The sequence below is a fragment of the Aureobasidium namibiae genome (genome assembly GCF_000721765.1).
Source record: "Aureobasidium namibiae CBS 147.97 unplaced genomic scaffold scaffold_2, whole genome shotgun sequence".
NCBI classification, from domain to species: Eukaryota; Fungi; Ascomycota; class Dothideomycetes; order Dothideales; family Saccotheciaceae; genus Aureobasidium; species Aureobasidium namibiae.
In genome coordinates, this window is record NW_013581207.1 from 1,535,380 (window position 1) to 1,549,025 (window position 13,646).

General features: G+C 50.9%; 6 protein-coding genes across 6 annotated transcripts; all 6 read left to right on the forward strand.

The window, feature by feature from the left end:
* Positions 1 to 328: 328 nt before the first annotated feature.
* On the forward strand, positions 329 to 3,955 carry M436DRAFT_38128 (chromatin-remodeling complex ATPase-like protein; the record flags this gene model as incomplete). The annotated part of the gene is made up of 5 exons (XM_013575301.1): positions 329 to 364; positions 507 to 533; positions 591 to 725; positions 785 to 3,748; positions 3,800 to 3,955. 5 exons carry the CDS (start codon positions 329 to 331, stop codon positions 3,953 to 3,955), a joined length of 3,318 nt encoding a protein of 1,105 aa, XP_013430755.1.
* A 589-nt stretch (positions 3,956 to 4,544) lies between these two features.
* On the forward strand, positions 4,545 to 6,013 carry M436DRAFT_69889 (amid-like NADH oxidoreductase; the record flags this gene model as incomplete). Its single annotated transcript, XM_013575766.1, has 6 exons — positions 4,545 to 4,590; positions 4,661 to 4,959; positions 5,020 to 5,412; positions 5,468 to 5,761; positions 5,825 to 5,895; positions 5,947 to 6,013. 6 exons carry the CDS (start codon positions 4,545 to 4,547, stop codon positions 6,011 to 6,013), a joined length of 1,170 nt encoding a protein of 389 aa, XP_013431220.1.
* An 840-nt stretch (positions 6,014 to 6,853) lies between these two features.
* Positions 6,854 to 7,370, forward strand: M436DRAFT_78695 (uncharacterized protein; the record flags this gene model as incomplete). Its single annotated transcript, XM_013575939.1, has 3 exons — positions 6,854 to 6,959; positions 7,067 to 7,237; positions 7,294 to 7,370. The coding sequence occupies 3 exons, from the start codon at positions 6,854 to 6,856 to the stop codon at positions 7,368 to 7,370; spliced, it is 354 nt and encodes a 117-aa protein (XP_013431393.1).
* Positions 7,371 to 7,935: 565 nt separating this feature from the next.
* M436DRAFT_37684 (Hydroxyisourate hydrolase) lies at positions 7,936 to 8,361 on the forward strand (the record flags this gene model as incomplete). The annotated part of the gene is made up of 2 exons (XM_013575227.1): positions 7,936 to 8,133; positions 8,176 to 8,361. The coding sequence occupies 2 exons, from the start codon at positions 7,936 to 7,938 to the stop codon at positions 8,359 to 8,361; spliced, it is 384 nt and encodes a 127-aa protein (XP_013430681.1).
* Positions 8,362 to 9,815: 1,454 nt separating this feature from the next.
* Positions 9,816 to 11,567, forward strand: M436DRAFT_78697 (alpha-amylase; the record flags this gene model as incomplete). The annotated part of the gene is made up of 6 exons (XM_013575940.1): positions 9,816 to 9,922; positions 9,979 to 10,099; positions 10,159 to 10,317; positions 10,370 to 10,628; positions 10,677 to 10,839; positions 10,895 to 11,567. 6 exons carry the CDS (start codon positions 9,816 to 9,818, stop codon positions 11,565 to 11,567), a joined length of 1,482 nt encoding a protein of 493 aa, XP_013431394.1.
* Positions 11,568 to 12,609: 1,042 nt separating this feature from the next.
* On the forward strand, positions 12,610 to 13,239 carry M436DRAFT_69892 (uncharacterized protein; the record flags this gene model as incomplete). Its single annotated transcript, XM_013575767.1, has 3 exons — positions 12,610 to 12,651; positions 12,709 to 12,975; positions 13,027 to 13,239. 3 exons carry the CDS (start codon positions 12,610 to 12,612, stop codon positions 13,237 to 13,239), a joined length of 522 nt encoding a protein of 173 aa, XP_013431221.1.
* Positions 13,240 to 13,646: the final 407 nt, after the last annotated feature.

Consider the following 13,646-nt stretch of genomic DNA (forward strand, 5'->3'; position numbering starts at 1 on the left):
TCGATAAAACAAGCAAGCAGGTGTGGTCCGTGCTTAAGCATTTTACGGGCAGTCGCGACTTCGCGCGTCTGGAGCATGTGTGGATGCTTCCTGCTTCTCTTGGCTGCTCTTCTTCCCTTCGCATCTTGCATTGCCTTTTGCTTCCGCGTCCCCTCTCGCCCACCATCCGCCGCCATCGTAATATCGGCATTCGCGCCGTTGATCATCCACTCGACATCGACTCTGTCCATCGCAGAAACAAGATTCCACGCACGTCTACCATTTCTCCTGGACCAACCTTTTCAATCCACCCTCCGCCGCAAGGCGACCACAACTGTCCACCCGCATCATGAACGGCAACGGAGATGGCGACCACACCATGCGTGTATGTACTACCGTCACTCACTCCTTTCGCATTGGGCTTGTTCTCAAAGCTTCGATCCCTGGCTCTTTCTCCTCTACTATATAAAGCCCACGCTCGAACGCGACAACACAACCTACGACATGTGCTAACTAATCGGCTGTAGGATGTGATCGACACGCCCGATTACACTGTAAGCTACAAACGCGGCTCTACGTGTACGAACGCGCACATACTAACGAGCTCTCAGGACTCAGACACTGGCATGACCACCACAGAAAGCAGCGTTGCTGGCGATCTGGACGGCAGAAAGAAGAGATGGGAAGGCCATGAACTGAGAAAGAGTGTCTTGGGCAAGAAGCACGACAAGCTGGGCATGTCAAAGGTACCCAACACACGCTGCTAGCATCCCTTGCCGTCCTCTTTTCTGACAATCAACTACAGGAGGACGATTCTATCCGCCGATTCCGTTACCTCTTAGGCCTGACCGACCTTTTCCGTCATTTCATCGATACCAACCCAAACCCCCGCATTAAGGAGATTATGGCTGAGATCGATCGCCAAGACGAGGAAGAAAAGGCAAGAGCTGGCAAAGCCCAATCGCGCAAGGGAGGTGCAGGCGGTGAAAGAAGGAGACGCACAGAAAAGGAGGAAGATGCTGAGTTGCTCCGCACCGGCAAGCATGAAAGTGATGAGAACCGTACAATCTTCCGCGAGTCACCGTCTTATGTCCAGGGACAAATGCGCGACTACCAAGTTGCTGGTTTGAACTGGCTCGTCTCGCTGCACGAGAACGGTATTTCTGGTATCTTGGCCGACGAGATGGGTCTGGGCAAGACTCTCCAGACAATCTCCTTCATCGGCTACCTACGCTTCGTCTGCAACACCACTGGTCCCCACTTGGTCGCCGTACCAAAGTCCACCCTTGACAACTGGAAGCGTGAATTTGCTAGATGGATTCCCGAGATCGACGTTCTGGTCCTCCAGGGTACAAAGGAAGAGCGCGCAACCATCATGAACGAACGACTGCTCGAGGAGAAATTCGATGTTCTTATCACGAGTTACGAGATGATTCTTCGCGAAAAGACACACCTGAAGAAGTTTGCCTGGGAGTACATCATCATCGACGAGGCTCATCGTATCAAGAACGAGGAATCCTCTCTTGCTCAAATCATCCGCATGTTCAACTCGCGCAACAGACTTCTCATCACCGGAACTCCTCTGCAGAACAATCTGCATGAGCTGTGGGCCTTGCTCAACTTCCTCCTTCCCGACGTCTTTGGAGATTCAGAAGCATTCGATCAGTGGTTCTCTGGACAGGACTCCGATCAAGAAACCGTCGTTCAGCAGCTGCACAGAGTTTTGCGTCCCTTCTTGCTGCGCAGAGTAAAGAGCGACGTCGAGAAGAGTCTGTTGCCCAAGAAGGAGGTCAACTTGTACATTGGCATGTCCGAAATGCAGGTTAACTGGTACAAGCGCATCTTGGAGAAGGACATCGACGCAGTCAACGGCGCTGGTGGTAAGAAAGAGTCGAAGACCCGTCTACTCAACATTGTCATGCAGCTGCGCAAGTGCTGCAACCACCCTTACCTTTTCGATGGAGCCGAGCCTGGTCCGCCATACACCACTGATGAGCATCTGATCTACAACTCGGCCAAGATGCTAATGCTTGACAAACTGCTCAAACGTATGAAGGCACAAGGAAGTCGTGTCCTTATCTTCTCGCAGATGAGCAGACTTCTGGACATCCTCGAGGATTACTCGGTCTTCCGTGGATACCAGTACTGCCGTATCGACGGTTCAACGGCTCACGAAGATCGTATTGCAGCCATCGACGAGTACAACAAGCCTGGTTCTGAGAAGTTCCTCTTCCTCCTGACCACCCGTGCTGGTGGTCTCGGTATCAACCTGACAACTGCAGACATTGTCGTCATCTTCGATAGTGACTGGAACCCTCAGGCTGATTTGCAGGCCATGGACCGTGCCCATCGTATTGGTCAGACCAAGCAGGTCGTCGTTTTCCGTTTCGTAACCGAGAATGCCATCGAGGAGAAGGTGCTCGAGAGAGCTGCTCAGAAACTTCGTCTGGATCAGCTTGTTATTCAGCAAGGACGTGCCCAACAGGAAGCCAAGAAGGCAGCTTCAAAGGATGAGCTTCTGAACATGATTCAGCACGGTGCCGAGAAGGTGTTTGAAGCAAACGCCGAAGGCGCTTTCTCGAAGAACGGCGAGATTACTGAAGACGACATCGACGCGATCCTCAAGAAGGGTGAGGAGCGTACCGCTGAACTAAACTCCAAGTATGAGAAGCTTGGTTTGGACGATCTCCAGAAGTTCACTTCAGAGTCGGCGTACGAGTGGAACGGCGAAAATTTCGAGAACAAGAAGAAGGTGGAGATTGGCATCAACTGGATCAACCCCTCAAAGCGTGAGCGCAAAGACCCGGCATCCTACTCGATGGATAAGTACTATCGAAACGCTCTTATGACTGGCGGCAGAACTGCCGACCCCAAGCCAAAGGTTCCACGCGCACCCAAGCAACAGGCCATGCACGATTACCAGTTCTTCAACCCGCGTCTCGCGGATCTGCAAGACAAGGAGACCGCATGGTTCCGTAAAGAGAATAGCATCAAGGCACCTCTTGCTGAGGGCGATGACGAGGACAAGGAGCAGCGCGAACAAGATCAAGCCCTGGAACAGCAGGCTATCGACGACGCCGAGCCTTTGACAGAGGAGGAGCAAAGTGAAAAGGACAAGCTTGCCGCGGAGGGTTTCGGAGACTGGAACAAGCGTGATTTCCAACAGTTCATAAACGGAAGTGCTAAGTATGGACGCACGAACTACGAGGACATCGCCCTGGAGGTCGACAGCAAGGAGCCTGACGAGATCAAGGCTTACGCCAAGATCTTCTGGAAGCGCTACAAGGAGATCGCCAACTGGGAGAAGCACATTGACTCAATCAACGAAGGTGAAGAGCGTCGCGCAAAGGTTGTCCAGCATGGCAAGCTCCTCCGCCAGAAGATGGGCCTGTACCGTGTACCGCTGCAGCAGCTCAAGATCAACTACACTGTTAGCACCACGAACAAGAAGGTCTACACCGAGGAAGAAGATCGCTTCCTTTTGGTCATGCTTGACCGTTTCGGCCTTGAGAGCGAGGAACTGTACGAAAAGATCCGTGACGAGATTCGCGAATCGCCGCTGTTTAGGTTCGACTGGTTCTTCTTGAGCAGAACGCCACAAGAGATCGGACGTCGCTGCAATACTCTTATCACCACTGTTGCGAAGGAGATGGCCGAGGCAAATGGCGAGAAGCTCAACGGTTCGAAGAGCAAGAGAGCTGCTGATGAAGAGTCAAGCGAGGAAGAGGAAGTCAAGCCTACTACCAAAAAGGCAAAGGGCAACGTCAAGGTATGCGATGAACATCATAGGCGAATGGAACCAGAACTGACAAGTCTATAGAACAAGCAGCTCGACACAGTCAAGGGCGGCAGCAAGGCAGCATCAAGCACATCATCTCGTGCAGGCAGTGTAGCGTCAACCGGCTCTAACGGAACCACCAAGGGCGGTGCTGCTGCCGTCGTGACCAAGAGCGGCAGAGCATCGCGCAAGAAGTAGAATTGATCACTTCATCGTCTCTTTTTTGGTTCATGGGCATTGCTAAAGACAAGCGGAGTGGCTGGGGCGTTGGCATGGGATTGCTTTCTGAATGGTTGTATCCCTATTCTTGATGACTTGCTATGCAGGAGTAGTTCTTTTAACAGAAAAAGAACGCCGAGTACGGTATAAAAGAAATGAACGGCGAAGAAGTTCGCTAATTTTGATTTGATTCTTGCTCCCTTCCTCTGACAGTGATATGCTGCCTTATTGCACTTGTGAATTCCTGACTGTTGGGTGTTGCTGTCTCGTACCCCGCGCCTCCTCGTACGATACCATGCCGGCCGCGCGTGCCGTGCTCTTCGGCCGCAACCCTCGGCCGACTCTTCCGACACAAGTGACCAATCGGAGCATCAGGTTGTTGGCGACGCCGACAGCGCTGCGCTTATCAGATCCGATGTGGGCTGCCGGGATGCAAGACAGGCAGCCATAGGGGAGGTCGGAGGACATATATAGGGAGGGAGTCGGACCGTCGAGCAGGCCGAACAAGTCCTGCTTCACTGTAGATTTCCAGGAACCGAACTTCTGATCATCTCTGTGCAAAGCAACAATGTCGATTCTACCTAATATTGCAGTCATCGGAGGCAGTTATGTTGGTATGGCTTTCTACACTCATATATCCTGATCGCATATCTAGTCTGACGAATACTAACATCTCCTTTCCAGGTGTCAATACAGCACAACAACTAGCCATCAAATTCTCAGGCCGCTTCCAAGTCTTGTTGATTGAGAAGAACTCGCATTTCCAGCATCTGTTCGCTTTTCCTAGATTTGCGGTCACCAGCAAGGTAGACACACACAAAGCTTTCATTCCTTTTACACCGGGCACGTTTGCGAATTGTCCTGCAGGCAGTGGTGTTGTGGTGAGGGCTGGCGTGAAAAAAATCGATAAAGAGGGGATTTGGCTGGATCGCAAAGTCGAGGTTAATGGTCAGGGGGTGGAGAGGATTCCTTATGCTTATTTGGTAAGTACAACCGAGGATAGCAGGGTTTCGAACGAGTTTTTGACTGATGGTGATACACAGGTTATTGCTACGGGGACAAAATTAACACCACCATCGACATTGCCCTCGTCTGACAAAGCTGATGGAGTCACCTACCTGCGCGAACACGCCAGCAAAGTCGAGAAGAGCTCCAATATCGCCATCATTGGCGGAGGAGCTGTGGGTGTGCAGATGGCTACTGATATCAAGGAGATCTACCCTGAGAAAAACGTTACATTGATTCACTCCAGAGAGCAAATCATGAACAAGTTTCATCCCCAGCTTGATGGCATTATCAAGCAGAGATGCGAAGAGTTGGGTGTGAAACTCAAGCTTGGTTCGAGAGTCAAGTTGCCGGCCAAGGGGTATCCGACCGATGGGTCGATTTTCAACGTCGAGTTGATGGATGGAACATCTGTTTCTACTGATTTTGCTGTAAGTTGTGAAAGCTTCTTGGAAGACGGAATGTGTTGGCTGATATTGGTCACAGGTCATCGCTACTGGCCAAACGCCACAGTCAGAGCTCATTCGCACCCTGTCACCAGAGTCTATCGATGATGCTGGTTTCGTTCGTGTACGCAGGACACTTCAGATCCACGACACCAAATTCTCGAACATCTTCGCCGTAGGAGATGTCGCAGACACAGGAGCCCACAAAGCTGCCCGTCCGGCACTCAGACAAGCCCCTGTGGTCGTAGAGAATATCGAGCACCTAGCCAACAACGAACCACTGGAGCACTACGAAGTCGCCGAAGGTCCTTCCATCCATCTGAGTTTAGGTCTTGTGAGTCTTTCGTTGCTGTCTCTGTTGTGCTTTGATATTCAAATGCTGACTTTTGGTGCGCAGACGAAGAACATCAAGTTTATCAATTCTCCCGGTGGTGCTCCTGAGCCGAAGGTTATTTGGGCTGATGATGGGTGAGCTGTGGTGATATCCTTATTGTCAGTCTATAACTGACAGCAAAGCAGAAAGTTCGATATGGGCATTGATGGCGTGTGGACGCGAAGGGGTGGCGGTCCTAATGCTCTGCTCTGAAGACTTGATTCTTCAAGAGCTGATCAACACTACGCCCTGAGCAGAGCACAGCTCGTCGGCCTTGAGCAGACCATAGCTTATCAGCCTCAACCAACTCAATATCAGAGCATCGAGTCATTCTTGAAGAGAGCTGGAGCCTGGCGCAAGTGTTCTGCGGCAGATCGACCTCTCTTCTGTGGACACGCCTCTGTTTTTGAAAGATTCATGCATTGTCACAGCTTGGGCTCTGGGGACTTTGTGGTTGTGGGAGAGCGGATGTGACTGGAGTGGAAGGCTTCAGCATAAAAGGATTACGGGGTGTGAGAAACCATCGAGCAATACTGCTTGTGTGTTGAGTTATGATATCAATGCACACCTTGATGGATTTTTGCAAAGTAGGACCGAGAGCAAAGCCAGCCTTCTAATTAATTCTCAGCGATCATTTCCTGGTGCTCGTGTTTGACTGGGAAGTCTGTTGGTCGGGTGCAGGATCGTGGGTCAGTGACCTGAAACTGGGTTTCTGTCCATTTCTTCTTGTCACGATCAAATTCTCAAAGACTCGATAATCTGAGGCAGTGACGATCCCGAGGAATTTGATCAAAATATTCTATGGTTGTCAGCTCCACTTATGGTAGTATTTCTCTTCGAAATGACTTCGGCTTGGCATCTACACGTCACCATCTCCACCCCCTCCATGACATCGTCATACCAATGGTACCATCGGCTCGATCGATTGCAGCAGTAGAAATACTTTCTTCAGGTCGTGTGAGAGCTGTTTTTCTTTCTTCATCATACTCAACCATCTTTAATTCCACATACCAAACTCCTCCAAACCCACCTCAAACCACACAATCCATCAAAATGTCTGCCGAATACCAAGGACAGGACCCCATCAAGCTCGCTACCCAGGCTGAGCAGGACTTGAACAGCCATGCCGCAAAGCACGGTCAGACCACAAGCGACAGCAGTAAGTCTTTGGGGAACCAAATTTGAAGCTTGTAGTTGGATGTCAAATCCATGATCTCTTCAATTGCTTCAATGACATGCAACAACAAACTGACATTGTCTTCACAGCCCGCGAGTCTGGTGTTGACGAGAGCGTCAGCAACAAGTTCCCTGGTGCCGACGTAACTGTTGGTGGTACTGGTGCCAGCAACAACATTCGCATCCCCGAGAGCGAGGGTGGTGACATCAACCCTTCCACTGGCAAGCTCTACAAGGCTGGCGAGTTCGAGGGTGCTGGAGGTAAGCGATACAAAAGACTTACGTCAAAGAAACATGCTGACTGAACTTGACTTCAGGTCCCGAGACCAAGGCTCAGATTCACCGCGAGAACAACGGTGGTAACGATGAGGTCCGCTCCAACGTCCGCAACTAAATGCTTTCGCATTGGAAGCATGAGACGAACGATTACCTGAAGCTTCGCGCCCTTTGACAGGGACGAGCTATGAACAAAGGAAATGATGATACCGATCCAAGAGACGGGAAAGAAATTCAATGCTGGCGACGTTGAGAAAGCAAGAGCGGGCTCCGTCGACCATGCAGTCATGTAGACTTACCTATACGAGACATGAAATCCGAATGCAATTCATACCTACTTATCTCTTTTGTTGTACTTGGTCGTCGTGGTGTGAGGTTGAGGTTGAAGGAAAAAAACAGAGCCTCTTCTCGCAGAGCCCCCTCTTGCTCGTGAGATCTAAGAGCCGCAACTCGGCGTGATGCGACCGGCCACCTCCGCGTGTCGACTTGGAAGCTGTTTGGACGAAGGTGACCGACGGCTAGATAACAATCTTATAGTAGAAGGCTTCTTGTCACTTGTAGGTCCATCTGTTCTTCTATCACTAGTCGCAGCAACACCTCGAGAAACCAAAAGCAAACCCCTTGCTCAACTGTCAGCCTGAAGCACACCGAAACACACCCACACACCTACACAGACAGTCAACATGTCAGCTCCAGCACGCCCGTTCATCACATGCCACGTCCTCGAGACCGTGTCTGGTCGCCCAGCGCCCGACATGCGCGTCACCCTCTCCCTACTCTCGCCCAAGCGCTCCAACCTCTCCTCTCCCACCACCTTCACCGCAACCACCAACTCAGATGGCCGAGTAACCGCCTGGCAGTCCACAAACGACAGCGGCACTGTCACCACAACCGAGCTGGATCACTTGGTCAACACATTGAAGTCGGACCTCAAGAGCGACGAGCAGATGAATTGGAGCTTGGTCTTTGCGACCGAGGAGTTCTATGGCAAGGGCAAGACTTTTTGGCCTGAGGTGGAGCTCAAGTTCTGTACCGACAAGGACGAGAGACATTACCATGTTCCTCTGCTCTTGGGTCCTTGGAGCTACACTACCTATCGTGGTTCATAGACTGAGAGGTGGTTGGAGTTGAAGCGATACAAGAGCGCGCTCAAGGAGTTTATGATGACAATGTACAGAAATGCTGCGACACAGGGGACTCGCAGTGTCTTGAGATAAAGTGAGGGGGCATATAGACAGAGCAGATGCGACTGCGCAAAGCTACTGAGTTGCTCAGAAAACCAATCGTCATTATGGCTGTCTGAGAGACCCTGGTCTTCTCTGTTTTCTACCAATATAACGGTAATTTATTATCGATCGATTACTCACAGGCATAATGAATTGGTTCTGTGGTGATTATGTCCATGAATCTGATTGGGTTGTCTGATTTGGCCTTTGATTATGAGATGTCGAGGTTTGCAAGTGCTGGTAACAATTGTGCACAGGGAGTACGCGAACTGGCAGAATGAATACGCCTCGACTGTGAACAAGACCATAATATGTGGTATAAACACAAGAGGGACATCAATCTATGCTCCCAAGATGTTCGCACCTAAGAGAAACAGCGTACTCTAGACGATTCGAGCACATGGATGTCCCTCGCTGCTCGATGCCTCCTTGAATGGAAACTCCTTGGATAGGGCTGACTTCCGGCAAAGGTCCAAACCCTGGAACGGGCCGCACCCTGCAGATTGGCGGCGAAGAGCTCCGACCACCACCCTCTGCCTATCTCTTTCTCACATGCCTCCTGAGCCCTCGATATGGAGTTTCAAAGAGCTCGGAAGTCATCAGACTCGCCTCCAGATAGTGATGGTGTAGACTGATGATCTTGATCAACATACCTCCTGATCATGGCTCGCATCGACCCACAATGAGACGGGTGCATAGCATCTGTCCTATATGTAGATGCCTACGGTAATATGCCAACTGTCTCGAGGTTGTTGCGCATACCCTTGTCCGTCGAGCTCTAGATGTACTCTTGTAGGCACTCTGATGCATCAGCATTTCTTTGTTAGGTCGAGGAACCACTTATTTCGCTAATAAATCATTAAAGATTGCCAACGGGACCGTTGCTTGCAAACGGGTTACAGTGTTTGCGGTTTGTTCGCAAGTTCTCGACGCGCGTGCGAGGGCAGCTTCTTTGTTCTTCCAGTCGCAGTTGCCCACTCAGCGAGTAACTCGATCAGTTTTTGCTTCTTTCCTTCTGTCGTATTAATTCTCGGCGTCAATTCTGCATCGCAGGTGACTGTTCGATCATCACAACGTTCCTTCAAGTACACTCCTTTTCTTGTCAGCCTAGACGGCGACCATCAACTTTTTCGACACAGCACCTGTTCTAATCAGTACACTTCTGCCAGCACTTTTTGCACGTGGTATCAACAAGACCCTCGTCACAAGGATCCGACAAAAATCCCTTGCGCATGATATCAGCCGCAAACAGAGCTTCACCAACATTATAGTTGCGTCGATCTACGTTCTACACTGAGCGATTGACTCACTCACTCACCCACACTCATTACCGCATCATGAAGTTCGCTACCTTCTTGACATTCCTCAGCTTCGGCGTCTCGGTTCTGGCAGCATCTGCCGCCGATTGGCGCTCGAAGTCTATTTACCAAGTACTGACTGATCGGTAACTCGTTCTTTATCCCTCAAGGAGCTTCCACGACTGACTCGCATGTCTGCTAGGTTCGCACGTCCCGATGGAAGTACTACAGCCAAATGCGACCCCGTCGGCAAATACTGCGGAGGTACTTACCAAGGTATCATCAAGCAGCTTGACTACATCCAGAACATGGGGTTCACTGCCGTAAGTTTACCCAGGTGTGGCTTCGAGCCGCTGAACGGCAAACGCTAAGACACGAACAGATCTGGATCTCTCCTGTCACATTCCAGATTCAGACCTGGACACCCTACGGCCAACCATGGCACGGCTACTGGCAGCAGGATCTGTACAAGCTCAACAGTGCCTTTGGCACTGCCGACGATCTCAGGGCTTTGGCCAAAGCTCTGCACGACAGAGGCATGGTGTGTTGATCGTACAGGCGAACACATCGATCATGACTGACTTGTACTCTAGTATCTCATGGTTGATATCGTCGTCAATCACAACGGCTGGAATGGCAACGAAACTTCGGTCGACTACAGTGTCTTCAAACCATTCGACGACATTGAGTATTACCACAGCTTCTGCGATGTCGACTACAGCAACAACACCAGCATCCAAGACTGCTGGCTGGGCGACTCGAACGTAGAGCTTGTCGATCTCCGTACAGAAGATGCTGCTGTCGCACAGGAGTACCAGACATGGATCCAGCAACTAGTTGCCAACTACTCAAGTAAGTCACTCGTCATTGGATCCAGAACCTTGGCTCACGTTATTGCAGTTGATGGCCTCCGTATCGATACTGTCAAGCATGTCGACACCTCATTCTGGCCTGGATTCGGAGAGGCTGCCGGCGTCTTCATCACTGGCGAGGTAACCAACGGTGATCCATATGGTCTTTGCCCTTACCAAAACTACATGGACAGCGTTTTGAATTACGCAATGTACGTTGAGATCGAAAGAGTAGAGATATCTTCCTACTTACACTACCATCATCAGGTACTATGCGGCTACGGACGCCTTCTCCTCGACTGCCGGAAGCATGTCCAAGTTCGTGAAGCAACTTAACGGCATGAAGAGTCAATGTAAAGACACTAGCGTTCTGGGATCGTTCTCAGAAAACCACGACCAAGCTCGCTTTGCGTCACTGACCAACGACATGTCTCTGGCCAAGAACATCATCACCTACACGATCATGGGCGATGGAATTCCCATCATGTACGAAGGCCAGGAACAGCATTACAGCGGCGCTCAAGATCCTTACAACCGCGAAGCTGTCTGGTTGAGTGGTTACAACACAGGCGCACCTCTGTACACCCTTACGTCAAGCGCAAACCAAATCCGCAACCACGCCCTCTACGTCGATGGAGATTGGCTTACCTACCAGAATTGGGTCGTTTACAGCGACAACGCCAATGTCGCCATGCGTAAAGGCTACGATGGCTACCAGACCATCACCGTCCTGAACAACAAGGGAGCCAGCAGTGCAGACTACACACTTAGTGTTACCAACACTGGATATGACGCTGGCTTGAAGGTTGTGGACGTCCTGTCCTGTCAAGTCTTGACTGCAGGATCAGCTGGGACTCTTGCAGTGCCCATGTCACAGGGTCTGCCCAAAATCTACTACCCACTCGGACTTCTGGAATGCAGTGGCATCTGCGGATACTGATATTCTTATCGACTCTCTCGCCCTTGATGGGATTTGAGTTATGACAAGCTTTGATACGCGTGCTAAAGGTCAGGATCGGCGTAACGATATTGCTACAAACGAGTAGCAGTAATTTCTTTTGGTCACCTACGACTTCTGTTCCGCAGCGACTGGATTGGTAATAGGCATATATAGGGATCATACAAAAGTATTCCAACCAAGTTTTTGTCCCGAGAATTGCATCGCTCCATCGTCACAAACGGGATGATTCGAATATCGATCACATGAAATTTTCTTCTGCACCCAAATCTTGAGAGCGGTCACGGTCGGGTCTACGGGAGACTTTTTTTTCGATAACGTCAACGTCATAGGTTTTTGAACTCAGGGTCCCACGGGAAGTGCTGTCATGCCGCACCGTTGCGAGAAGCTTGTCATGGGCGCAATGATATCGGAACATCGCGCACCACCCATTTCCCAATACTCAAGACTCGAGAAGAAGTAAGGACCAGCAGAAGAGCAGAGATGAGTATACTGCGTGGATCTGTCTCATGAAACAGATTGAGGTGTCAGAGACCTGATAGAACTCGAGGCAGAGGGTGGCCTCGTGATCCGGATCCGGCTACCGGACGATCACTTGGTTGGCGGCCGGCTTGGGGGCTCCTTCTGGAAGTGTGGCGGCGTCATAGCAGCCAGGATCTTCATAGAATCGGTCGTTAAACTGTGTGCGACATGGCCGAGACAGGCATCTGAGTGGTCGGAAAAGAAGGCTACGCGCGCGGCGCCGCGATGATTTCAAAATGGTCCCATTCTGAGCATGCGTCATTTGTGACGTTGCGGTTCGTCGTCCCATGGCCGGTGATGACACAGATGGGAAGGCGGCTCTGTAGGCAAGCCCAGCGAAGATATTAACCTCGACCTCCTGCCATCCAGCCACAACTATTCTTGATCATCCCATCTACAGCTCATCACCCAGCGACCCCCAGGCCACCTATCCCAGCCACCGACTCCTGTCACTCCATCTCTCCACCACCTAAACGACTAGTTTATCTCAGCCCCATCCAAAATGGTTGCAAAGATCATCAACCTGGCCATGCGCGGCCTCCAGGTAAGCTTCAACCACCATGCCAACCTGTATCGCATCAGCAACTAACATGCGACACAGTTTTTCTGGGCTCTTCTTATCATGTCCCTCATTGGTAACATGATCGCAACATCTTACGCTGGCAACCCTTCGATTGTCAACTACAGCATGTTCGTTTCAGTTTTCAGCATGCTGTCTCTGTTCTACCTCATTCCTGCAAGCATCAAGGAGTCGTTCATGATCCACCCTCTTCTGGTCGTTGGTCTTGATGCTTTGAACGCCATCTTCTACTTCTGTGGCGCTGTTGCCATGTCGGCCTACCTTGGTGTCCACAGCTGCGGTAACAGCGTAAGTTTCCAACATTCCTTTGAGCACAAGCAATGCCTAACACATCCACAGTCGTACACCCACAGCAACTCCATCACCAACGGCTCGCCCAACACCTCCAAGCGCTGCCACGAGGCTCAGGCCTCCACCGCCTTCCTGTGGTTCGGCTTTGCTGCCTTTGTCGTCTCTGCCATCTTCGCTGGTCTCCAGGGCCGTAACTCCGGCGTTAACATGCGCGGCGGTGCCGGTGGCATCAAGAAGGGACCTGCCATGAGCCAGGTCTAAGCGACCTCTCGCAGAAAGTTCTTTTCTCGAAACGAGCCACCTACTCCACTGAACGCAGCAGACCATGCTTGAGCATGTCACCGTGCAAGCAGCATGGATGTCAGTTCCTGAGACTGGTTCTCTTGTACAACAGCTTCTTTGACGACGACGATTACCAGCGGTCTGTCGACATTATTCTTTCGTATTCCTGTACTATTATATCACGACTTGTATGAGACAAGAGGCGATGGAAAGGCGTTAATGTTCTGGTGGGATGGACGCTATAGCGCGCTAATGTTTATTGCGAGTCCTGAATACCATAATGCAATTCACCTAAAGATTAATTAATAGCTCGCTCGACCAACTTCCTCCCATGTCCCATTGATGTTTTGATCGCAGCATCACACTGTGCTCAAGTAACCTGACGG